The sequence below is a fragment of the Cetorhinus maximus genome, chromosome 5 (assembly GCF_964194155.1).
Source record: "Cetorhinus maximus chromosome 5, sCetMax3.hap1.1, whole genome shotgun sequence".
Lineage (NCBI taxonomy): Eukaryota > Metazoa > Chordata > Chondrichthyes > Lamniformes > Cetorhinidae > Cetorhinus > Cetorhinus maximus.
The window spans coordinates 69,901,422-69,914,266 of NC_135883.1; the positions used below are offsets into that span (position 1 = coordinate 69,901,422).

The 12,845-nt window shown below is 41.6% G+C and overlaps 1 protein-coding gene across 1 annotated transcript in view; it reads left to right on the top strand.

The window, feature by feature from the left end:
- The first annotated feature begins 8,778 nt into the window (after positions 1-8,778).
- LOC144680710 (ERO1-like protein beta) overlaps positions 8,779-12,845 on the top strand; it is an 86,795-nt gene continuing 82,728 nt past the window's right edge. Inside the window, exon 1 of the mRNA XM_078541981.1 lies at positions 8,779-9,051. Within this exon, the coding sequence (XP_078398107.1) occupies positions 8,902-9,051 (150 nt within the window). The 5' untranslated portion in view covers positions 8,779-8,901. The remainder of the gene's footprint in view (positions 9,052-12,845) is intronic.

Genomic DNA, 12,845 nt, shown 5'->3' on the forward strand with positions numbered 1-12,845 from the left:
AGAGAGACTGAATTGGGATTAGAATCAAATAAAATCATTATGGCACCATTCGGCCAGTCGAGTCCATGCGTTCTAAGAGAACAACCCCAGCTTCCCCACACTACACCCTCTCCAAGGCCTTGACATCCTTCCTAAAGTGTGCCAACCAGGACATGGTATTCCAACTAGGGCACAATCATATTGGGCTAGTAAGAACATAGGAATTGCTATGCAAGAAAAAAATTATGATCGACTGATCTTGCGTTCTTTCATCTTGGTAGTCACATGATACAACGATGATATTATGACAATCTGTAAAGTCTATAAAAAAAAACCCAGATATGAGGTGAGGGAAAACCCCTAGTGATGGAAAGCTTAGGGAACCAGAGATCTAAAGTCACCTCTTCCTCCTAAATATGGATCACGTCATATCTCAAATTACTCATATAGTAGATCTCAATGTTATTTTTTGAAAGAAATCTATTGAATTTGCATTTGAATGAATCAGTACTAACTTCTCCCACCATCTCCCTTGGCAAACTGTTGCCCCCAGATTGAATGTTTGCTCATTGAGTTTACCCTTCAAGCTCAGGTCTTGTGTTCTGGTTTTGTGTTTCTGGACAAGGTGATATTGTTTGTTATGGTCTACATTATCCAGTCACTTTGGAATCCTAAAAACAGCAAACATATCACCTCTCAACTATCTCTTTGCCAAGGAGAATAAACCCAAATTACATCATCACTCCTCATCATCCTATCCCCTCAATTATTGTGTATAATCAATTGAGTTTCCTGTTTTATAAAGCACCTTCAATGCAGTAAAACATTCCAAGATGTTTCAACAGAAGTATAATCAGTCAAAATCTGACACCAAAACACATAGAGAAGTATTATGACAGATGACCAAAAGTTAGGTCAAAGAGGGAGGTGGAAAGGCAACGAGGTTCAGCGAGGGAATTCTAGAGTTTAGGTCAGCTGGAGAGGCAGGCAGTGGGGCAAAGGAGATCAGAGATCTAGAAGAGGCCAGAATTGGAGGAATGCAGAGATCACAGAAATAGGGTTTTAAATGATGTTTACTTTTGCTCCAATAGTTACAAATTGTCCAATACTGAAAACAAGGATTAGTCTGTCTAGCATTGTGATGATATTCCCAGGATGAGAGCTTTGCACCAACACTAATATTCAGTTCAGTTTGAACTTTAAACAATAAGGAAAAAGACAGCAAATTGTAAACATTTTAGACAATTTAAAAAAGTTAATCCACAATGATGAATTTGTGTAAACTCAACTTGAAAATCCTTTTATACACAACAAAATTAGAGCCCAACTTCGGGAGCAAATTCAATAAACATACATAGATTTCCTGTGGTATTGCTCAAGTCTGAAGTTTAATATATAGTACCTTTGGCTTGGTAAGGTGTTCTACTTAAATTGCAGGGAGGTGGGACACACTAGGTATAACAGGAAACTTCTCTGGTGGAATGACAAGTGTTTCCCAGGGATTATTACTAGGCCTTGGCTTTTCACCACATAGATTAATGACTTGGATGAAAGAATAGAGAGTTTGAGATCCAAGTTTCCAGATAAAATTAAGTTAGGTGACACAGACAGTAAATGGGAATAAGAAGTTACAAGGGTACATAAGACTAAGTGAGTTGGCAAAACAATGACTTGGAGTTCAATGAAATGTGTTTATTCTACAATTCTTTGGATCCAAGGAAGGGGAATCAATGTTTTCTTATTAATGAGATATTAGGAGCTGTGGGGGAGCTAATCCTGTTCCTATGACTCCCTTGAAAAACATTTTCACAGCCAGTGACTAATATAAGTATAATACACTCCTGTAAGAATTTTCTTCCATCACACTTGGAGAAAACCTAAAAGACATGACACAAAATTTGATGTACTACCAACAGATGTCTTAACACATCTATACCAAAATTATTACCATTATATGGTTTGATCATCAATGATAGTAAAAGTAGCTAACACTAAAGTCAACAGAACCTGATTTATACAATGGGTGGGATTTTCCGCACCCGCCTGCTGCCAGGATCTTCCAGTCCCGTCGCAAGTCAATGGACTTCTGGCTGGGGCACCGCCTTGCCTGTGGAAAATCTCAGCCAACATCTTGACATTAGTTGGATTGAACTAAACTAACATTTTCCAGTTTACTAGTTTCTCGTTTTCTTATTTAGCAGAATCCAAAGTGCAAAATAACGTAATGTACTTCCAGGTTAAGCCTGAATTTGTTTTTTTAATTGTAAAATATATAGGAGAATTAAGGAATTAAGACCACAATGTGCCTTTGCAAGGAAACAAAGGCAAAATGAACCATTCTGGGGTGCAGTGTCCTGTATTCCAAGGTCCAAGTAACTGCAATTGGGAGACATGTTGTGTACAAGTATGGTCTGTAACTTCAGTACCTCATTGATCCACAGATCACACTATGAGGAAGGCCCGGGAAAGAACTTGCCATTTTCTGTGGAGAACAAGCGGAGGCTGTTGGCAATGATGGCAGTATTCTTTGGCTCTGGCTTTTCTGCTCCATTTGTTTTAGTCTGGCACCAAATGCTCAAGAAATGAGACTACATTATTCAATAGAACTCCCTCTCAACTATAGTGCGATGTCTGCTGAGCAGCTTAAAACCTCGAGAATCTTTGCTATCAATCTTTCTAGCAAGATGTTCTTGTAAATAAAAATATTAACAGATTAAACATTTTGCTCTTTAAAAAAAACCAAAAAAAATACATCAGCCCCATATTAGAGTGAGTGATATTCAGGTGTTCTTGGTGGATGATTATAACACATGATGGACACATTATCAACATATTCAAGAAGCCATATTACCTGTTTATTGGCCTTTGCATTAAATGAATTAGAAAGGAGCAGGTGTCTTCCCTGCGCTGCTTAGTTTCTTGGTTTCTAATGTGAACCTTAAAGACATTGCTACCAAAATCTTTCCAAACTTAGTTTTATGCTAGCCTGTGCTACGCCCATACCTTCCTACTACATCACCCTTCTCCGTCCCACCCCAGGATTTACCCTGGGGTCACTGCTGATGATCTCATGGCAACTGGTGAACTGTGTTTGGAGCTTGCTGTGATTCATAAAGTGAGATGGAGGCCCAATTTCAGGTTAGCTTCTGGTATCTTCTGGGAGTATATCAACCATTGCAGCTCCAAAATCAGGCAGAAATCAATTTCTACCCCATAGTCTTTTCTGTAGTAGTAGCTTAGACAGAATGTTGAACACTAAGATAAAAGCAAAATACTGCGGATGCTGGAAATCTGAAACAAAAAAAGAAAATGCTGGAAAAACTCAGCAGGTCTGACATCTGTGGAGAGAGAAACAGAGTTGATGTTTCGAGTCCGTATGACCCTTCTTCAGAGCTAGAGAGAAGTAAAAATGTGATGAAATTTATACTGCTTAAGGGGGGTGGAGCAGGTGAAGCTGGATAGAAGGCCAGTGATAGGTGGGGGCAAAGGAGAAATTCACAATGATGTCATGGACACAAGACAAAGGGAGTATTAATGGTAGTGGAAAGGGATAAAAAAGGTGCTGATACTGGCATTAAGGTAAGAAAGCAGAATGTAATAATAGCAGTACAAGGGTAAGCACTCTGAAAAGAACAACACGAGCAAGTAACAGGTGGCCCTGGTGGGGTGGAGGGAGGGGGCAGTAGTGGGGGAAAAAAGGGGATTGAAAATGGGATGGGGGATTAAAAATGAGGATAAAGCAATGAATAAATGAATGAAAATAAAAAGGAATAAAAGTAAAAATAAGTGGATAAGAAATAAAAATGAGTTTAGAAAAAGGGATAAAAAGGGGGTGTAGATAGAGGAGAGAGTTAATGATCTGAAGTTGTTGAACTCAATGTTAAGTCCAGAAGGCTATAAAGTGCCTAATCGGAAGATGAGGTACTGTTCCTTCAGTTTGCATTGGGTTTCACTGGAACATTGCAGCAGGCCAAGGACATGTGGGCATGAGAGCAGGATGGTGTGTTGAAATGGCAAGCAACAGGAAGGTCTGGGTCATGCTTGCGGACAGACCAAAGGTGTTCCACAAAGCGGTCACCCAGCCTGTGTTTGGTCTCCCAATGTAGAGGAGACTGTTGAACAGTTCAGTTGATTTCGGTGATGCCTTTTCTTATCTTCCTGCTTCTCATTCTTCATCTTCAATCTTTACCTTGAAAGTTGTCTTTTAAAATCTTTTCCCAATTTCATCACTTCAGGGTTGGATCGGGCACAAAACAAATGAATCATTTCAACTGGAAAACTCAGGCCTGCAAAATTTTACATAGATGAATTTTATTCTTTCAATTAGTTTATTTTTCAAGGGTTTTACACTATTAGCTACAAAACAAAACAATTTGCCTTTCTGTAAAGTCTTTAGCATGGTAAACCATCTCAAGGTGCTTCATAGGAATGTTATTGAACAAATTTTGACAAGATTAAATGTATTTTATTCACCTTTGAGCTATACAAATGCACCGGAAGCAATAGTTATTGCACTTATTTTTTTTAAATCACTAAATTTATTGTTGCTAACCTCCATTATAGGGAGAATAAATCCTTTCTTGTTTGTTCCTTATTAACTTAGACAACTTGCACAGTTATTTTTAGGCTTTACTCTTGATGTTTCTTCACCAGAGATCAGCCCTGTGAGCAAACCCTGGCTTTCAACAAACTGGAGTATGACTTTCCACAATATCTAATGCAATAGCTTTGCCTAGAAGTTGAGCTTACTGGGTTGCTAATGGTTTTGAATTGGGAATAGTTTTGAGTTTATAGGTCTATGCCTACTGAGAATTTGGTGGAGACTGCCCAAGCTCTTTTTACATTGGAACTTTGAAGTCAGCAAACAGAATATTTTTAATGCAGCAGCTCGATTTGAATTCAGGACTCAAGGATGAAAAATCAATATCTAACCCAGTTCTCTCATTCTTCGAATGAACGCTTCCACATTTAGAGAAGAAGTGTTCAATCTTCACATAAACACGAGAGAGAAAGGAATAGAAGTATATGTTGATGGGCCAGGTAAAGAAGGATGGAATGATTGAAAATATCACAGAATTTAAACGTGGTAACACTGCACATCAGAGAAAAAGGAACATGTGCAAGTGCTGTGGACAACCATGAATTCATAGACAGCAGGAAATGTCTCGTGTGTGGATCAAACTGCAGAGCTTGTGGAAAGCCCAATCCAATTCCAACTATGGAAATGATGTGCAGAACAAAGAAAGAAGATGGTAAATGAGTTACCAGAGGCAGAACAACAGGGTGAATAAGAAAGAAAAGAAACAAAAACATCCATACCCTGTAAGATGACAATGGGTTTGAGAACCAAATGGACATAGGAACCATTCAATTGCATGAAATGTCTGGATGTGATAATTACCAGAGGAAAGCAATGTATCCAACTATTCATATCAGGAAGAAGGTGAGAAATAAGCCCACATAAAGTTTGAAACTGAAGCTTGATACTGGAGCACAGAGTAACATCATCCTTCTCGGACTATACCAGAAGATCTTTCCTGGAAATTCAAAAGAAAATGATTACCCAAAGAAAGATGCTCTGAAACCGAACAATGTCATGCTGAAGGCATGTGGTGAAACTGAGCTTCAACAGCTAGAAACAACCTAAATTAGAGGGGGAAATGAAAGAAAAGATGTTAACAGCATGTTTATGTCACTGAAGCAGATGGTCCTGCTATCCTGAGGTTGAGCAGTTGTGAGGAGCTGCAGCTTTTCATAGTAAACCATGAGATGACGGAGGTGTCACCGAGGGTTGAAGATGGTACACCTATTGAAAAGCACCTACCGATCAGAAGCAAGGAATATCTGACATAAATGTATCCATACTGTTTTGATGAGACAGTTTTGAATATCACATCGCTATTGACCTAGTGATGAAACCAATGATTCAGCCCCCATGCAAAGTACCAATAGAACTAAAAGGAAAACTTGAAAGAGAGCTCCAAGAGATGGCAGTGATTGCCAGAGTCACAGAGCCAAAAGATTGGGTAAATTCTATCATTGGGAGAGAGGAACCAAATGGACAGCTACAAATTTGCTTGTATCCCAAAAATCTTAATCAAGCAATAAAAAGAATTGGTAACCTATTCCAACACTGGAAGAAATCACGCCAGCACTGGCTAGACACCAGAAATGGCTACAGGAACGTGAAGCTTAACGAGAAATCTTTGCTGTTAACAACATTCAACACATCCTTTGATCGGTACAAATTCCTGCATCTACCTTTTGGCCTTAAAGTGAGCCAGGATGTATTTCAACAGAAAGTAGCTGAGACATACCGAGGATGTATAGGAGCAGTCAGCATAGCTGATGCTATCCAGATCCACAGTGTAAATAAAGAAGATCATGACTACTATCTACATGAAGGCATGAAGAGAACCAGGAAAGCTGAGATCAAGCTAAATGCAGACAAATGTATTGTGAATATGACAGAATGCCAATTCTTCAGAAAGGTGTACTCACCTGACGGAGTCAAACCAAGTCCAGAAAAAGTCACAGCTGTCTCTTTGAGATGGAAGCCCAAGAGATAAGAAAGAGTTGAGATGTTTCCTTGGCTTGAATTCTTTCATACCTCACATGTTGGAACACACAGCAAACCTGCAAGAACTGATGAGAGAGGATGTTGAGTACCAGTGATCAAAGTCACATGAGTGAAGTTTCAGCAAACCCAAAAAAGTAGTATACAGGAGACAAGTCAGTCATACTACAATGGAAAGAAACCTGCCATTCTGCAAGTAGATGCTTCTATGAAAGGACTGGGAGTGGCCCTGGTACAAGATGAAAAGCCAATAGCATTCACATCCAAAGCCCAGATATGCCAACTTAAAAAGAGAGCTTTTGGCAGTCGTGTATGGATGTGAGAAATTCCATACATATCTCTATGGGAGAAAGTTCATATTGGAGAGTGATCATCGTCCACTAGAGCAGATCTACAAGAAAAATCTGTAGAGCACCAGCAAGATTGCAGAGGTTACCCCTGAGGCTTCAGAGTTACAATTTCATGCTGAAAAACTAGCCAGGAAGAGAAATGGTGCTAGCAGATGCCCTATCTCAGTTGTTGTCACAGGAGAAATATGAGGTAAAAGATCTATATATAAAGGTTAATCACCTAGTAAACGCAAAACTACCAAAATGGAGTCAAATTAGAGGTCAGATCAGCAAAGACGACGAGTTCCAGATGCTCTCTCAGCAAGTGACCCAGGGATGGCTTTATAAGATACAACAAACACAGACAGCAGTATTAGTCTATCAGAGAAGATGGTGGTGTTCTGCTAATTGGATCCAGAATAATCATACCCAAAATTATGCAGAAAGAACCTCTCCAGAAGATACATGAAGGCCACATAGGAATGGAGAAGTATAAGCTCAGAACCTGAAGAGCCCTGTACAGGATAGGCATCTACAAAGACATCGGAAGAATGGTGTCTACATGCTATGTGTGCCAGAAGTATAGAAATACACTGCAGAAAGAGGAAATGATAGTTACTGAACTACCACCCAGAATATGGCATACTGAGAGCTGATTTATTCACACACAATCAAGAACGGTATCTCATAGTTGCAGACTATTATTCAGACTTCTCTTTTATCAGAAAGATTTGAGAGTTACAACGATCATGTCAGCTGTATGAGTTCTGTTTGATGAGCAAGGGATAACTGAAAGAGTAATATGTGATAATGGAACCCAATTCACTTCCAGAGAGTTTAAGGAATTCGCTGTGCAGTAGGGGTTCAACATCTCATTACCAAATTACCCAAGGGGGTCTTGGGTTTATAAAAAGATATGGTCAGGAGAACCCTCATGACATGCCGAGAGACAAAGGAAGACCAATATCTTGCCTTACTGTCCCTCTGAACTACACCTATCAAGGCTGACATGAAATCGCTTGCAGAGCTATTGAGTAGAAAAAAGTACTAGACAACTCTGCTAAGCAAGACACATCCTCCAAGTGACCAGGAAGAAGAAAGACAACAACTCACTGATGCATAGGTATAAGAAGGCACTTCAGCAAGCATGCCAAATCCCTGCCTGAGTTGCTGAGAGGACAAACTCGTACGTGTACAGGATTCAATCCTGAAAATCTTGAACCCAGCTAAAAGTTGTTGGTGAGGTTGAGAATCCAAAGATATACATAAATCATCAAGACTGAAACCAGGGAGAAAATGAGAAGGAACAGAATCCATATTCAACCTACACCTGATCTGGAAAAGCAGAAAAGGTCATCAGCAACATCACTAACAAGCAAGAGAACGTCAACAGCATCACCAACATGCGGTACATCATCAACAACACAGACAGCCCCTACAATACCAGGCACAACATCGCCAGTACAACATGCCAAATTTTATGAATAAAGTATATTTTTGGGAAAATATGTGTGCCCAAGCTGCCACATTCACTGACGCTCTGCAGTCAGGGGCTGAGCAAAAATGTATCAGTCAGCAGCACATGATGAGATCTGTAAAATATATTCGACAAACCTCCAGCATCTTGTGTCTAAAGGTGGGATTAATTTCTAACCTCTGGGAACCACAAGGTATGGCAGTGACCCACAAAGTCTGACCCATGCCCACCCTCTCAGCTGACCAGGGGTGAAAGGCAACTAAGTAGGAACTATAAACTGACCCCACCTGGTTATTAAAAGGGGTAGAGGACAGGCTGCACGGACCTGGGCACAGTTTTCTGATATTCTTATTGCTGCGCCTCAGCGGGGGGCCGCCGCTGGGTCCTAGAGCCCATCGCAAACATTGCACCAGGTGTTTCCTCCGACTTCCTTTTCCGGGCGCCTGGCCTGGTCTGAGCTGCATTGAGAGTGTTTTGGGCTTGGCTGCAACCTAAAAGGGCTGTGCATGTGATGAGCTGAAGCTGAGGTCGAAGGGACGATGAGGTGCGGTGCTGTACTGACCCTCCTGCTGCCCCTCCTGGGTAGTGTCGCGGGCGGAGGCGCCTGGTTTAACAACCCGGGGGTCTCGGCCGCTAGCGGGCTTTCGGTACCGGACACGGCCCCCGAGGCCGAGGACTGCTTCTGTCACGTAAGTTTCCTTCCACTTATCGGGGCTCAGACCCACGATCTTTTTTGCTTTCAATGGGAGCCTCCCTCCCCCCCGACCCATGAAGTACTTTTTGAAATGTCTTTACTCTAACAATGTTGTAGTATAGAAAACGGCAGCCATATTGCACACAGAAAGAGCCCATAATCTGCCTTTTTGGTGATGTTGCTTGATGTGTTAAATATTGGCCCGGACTCCTCTTTTAATAGTGCTATGGGATATTTGACATTCATCTGAGAGAGCAGATGGCGCTTCAGTTTAATGTTTTATCCGAAAGACGGTTCAACACTTAGCATTTCAGTAGGAATATCTGGATTGTGGAATGCACTGCCTGGAAATGTGGTGGAGGCAGGTTCAATCAAGACATTCAAGAGGGTATTAGATGATTAATTGAATAGAAACAATGTACAGGGGTACGAGGAAAAGGCAGCAGAATGGCGCCGAGTCAATGCTCATTCAGAGAGCTGGTGCAGACATGATGGGCTGAATGGCCTCCTCCTGCACCTTCTGTGACGTGCTCTAGTCTCTAGAGTGGGTTTTTAGTTCCATCATCTAGCTGGATTCCTACACAGGATTCATTGCTATGTTATACACAATTATTCACATCCAGAGAATTGGGAAAGGAGATATTTCAGGTGTCAACACTAAAGGATTACAAAGGAATTGGTTGATGAAGTCCAGCGAATTTTTTAACCATCTTGGTAATCACATGATACAATGATAACACATTCTCTATCAGTTAGTCTACAACAGACATGGCATGAGGAAAACCTCAGCAGTGAAGTGTCTTGGGAACCATAGGTCCAAAGCCACTCTTCCTGCTATACTTACCATGTCATGTCTTAACTTATTTACGCACTATGTCCCAATTATCGAATTAAAAACCTTACCCGAATTAACTGCTTGCCGCTTCATTGATCAGAAGAGCAGTGTTTTATTAGAGGGGACAAAAAAAAATGCCAAGTTCTGTCTGGGCCAGTTGCTTGCTACAGCCTTCCATGTAGTAACTCGATCACACGATAAGGCAGAATCAATCAAGTGAAAGTAAGAAGTAACTAGAAAGACAAGCAAGAGAGAATTGTGCAAATACAATTCAGCAGCAGGAGAAAAATAGAAAAGGAAGAGAGAAGTGAGCGGCACAAAATTGGAGGTGAAGGAAAGAAGATCGAGGAACTTTTGGTGATGGTTGTCTCTCTCTTCTTGCACTTTGTTTTTAATTACTTATCCTTGCTAAACTTTATTCTAGTCTTTTGACCTTACAATATAATTGTTAGCCTGTAACAAGAGGAAAAGAGCCTGTAGAAATATTTCAATGTACGGCCATGCCTGTCCGCTCAGTTACAAGCTCAGGACACCCTGTTGATGGCTACACATTCTTCTGATATGCCTGCTGCTAGAGTGACGGGCTGTGCGCTTGCAACAAATGCACAGCTTCTGTGATCCATTGCTATGACAATCTGAATCTCATCCACTACCAACATGCAGGAAGTGTAAGTTTCTCAAACTTCAGTGAGTTTCAAGATGAAGCATCTTAAATCTAGCTTACGAGAATAGCTACTTGCTTCGAGGAGGTGGGGAGCTGATGTGATACGACAAATGAATTTTTGCATATTCAAAGGAGAAAATTACTGTTTCAGTGGGAGAAGTTCCTCCATGCAAAATAAAGGGTTTCAGGCCTGTCTAGCTGAAAGATGGCACCTCCAACGCTGCATTGCTCTCTCAGTACTGCACTGCAGCGTTAGCTTAGATTACGTGCTCAAATCTCTGGAGTGAGACTTGAATGCATAAAGTTCTGACTCAGCCAAGATTGCTATCATTGGGTTACAGCTGATGCCTTCTTGGGCCTGTCTCTGTTTTGAGTTTGTAAGAACACTAGACATAGGAGCACGAGTCGACCCTTGAGCCTGATCCACCATTCATAATCATGGACGATCTTCAGCCTCAATTCCACTATCGTGCCCATTCCCCATATCCCTTGATTCTCTGAGACACCAAACATCTATCTAACTCAGACTTAAATGTACTCAACGATGGAGTTATCTACAACCCTCTGGGGTAGAGAATTACAACTATTCACAATCCCCTAAATGAAGAAATTTTCCTCATCTCAGTTCTAAATGATCAACCTCTTATTGTGAATCTGTGTCTCCGTGCTGTAGATTCTTTCATGTTTCAATTAGATTTTTTAAAATTTGTTCATCGGATGTGGGCTTTTATTGCCCATCCCTAATTGCCCATGAGAAGGTGGTGGTGAGCTGCCTTCTTGAACCGCTGCAGTCCATGTGGTGTAGGCACACTGACAGTGCTGTTTGGGAAGGAGTTCCAGGATTTTGACCCAGTGACAGTGGAAGGAATGGCGATACATTTTCAAGTCAGGATGGTGAGTGGCTTAGAGGGGAACTTCCAGGTGATGGCGTTCCCATGCTTCTGCAGCCCTTGTCCTTCTAGATGGTAGTGGTCGTGGGTTTGGAAGGTGCTGTCTAAGGAGCCTTGGTGAGTTCGTGCAGTGCATCCTGTAAATGGTACACACTGCTGCCACTGTGCGCCAGTGGTGGAGGGAGTGAACGTTTGTGAATGGGGTGCCAAGCAAGCGAGCTGCTTTGTCCTGGATGGTGTCAAGCTTCTTGAGTGTTGTTGGAACTGCACTCATTCAGACAAGCGGGGAGTATTCCATCACACTCCTGACTTGTGCCTTTTATATGGTGGATAGGCTTTGGGGAGTCAGGAGGTGAGTTGCTCACTGCATGATTCCAAGCCTCTGACCTGCTCTTGTAGCCACAGTATTTATATGGCTGGTCCAGTTCAGTTTCTGGTCAATGATAACCCCCATGATGTTGATAAAATGGGAATTCAGCGATGGTAATGCCATCGATGGTTCGATTCTCTCTTGCTGAAGATGGTCATTGCCTGGCACTTGCGTGGTGCGAAAGTTACTTGCCACTTGTAAGCCCAAGCGTGGATATTGTCCAGGTCTTGCTGCCATTGGACATGGACTGCTTCAGTATCTGAGGAGTCGCTTATGATGTTGAACATTGTGCAGTCATCAGCGAATATCCCCACTTCTGACCTTATGATGGAAGGAAGATCGTTGATGAAGCAGCTGGAGATGGTTGGGCCTAGAACACTACCCTGAGGAACTCACCTCTCATTTTCGAAACTTCAGAGAGATTAGGCCCAATTTACTCAGTCTCTCATCCCAGGAACCAATATATATGAACTTTTGCTGTACTGCTTCCAATGCAATTATATCCTTCCTTCAATATGGAGACCAAAACTGTGCATAGTACTCGAGGAGTGGTCCCCTTGTTTATTGGACTGATCAGATCTTCTGTTGCTTTTCCAGGTTGCTTGATGATCCCTATACTGTTCTGTTGGTGTACTGCAGCATTATTCTTGGGGGGACAATTTGTGCAATGCATTTTGATAGGAATTTATGTACACTTATTCTTTGTTTAAATGCAGAATGCAGGACATCCATTTATACCCTGTTAATGTTTGTGCTAAGTTGGCCTTTTGAACAGTTGGAAGTGTTTAATCCAACTTTCATCAAAGTGCAGGCTTGTGAAGGGCCTTGGTCCCTTGCCAGCCTAGACTATTGTTTTTGGGCATGGCTGGTTTTTGCACATCCACTTTGGAGTGGTGTTGATGGAAGTGAACACCAAGTATCAGAGCTCCCTGTTTTTTGACTGTTGAATGTGGAGGCCAATTGGGATGTTGTGCCAACTGGACTGACCTGGTTGCGCACAATTATTCTGAATGTTGACATACAATAGCTT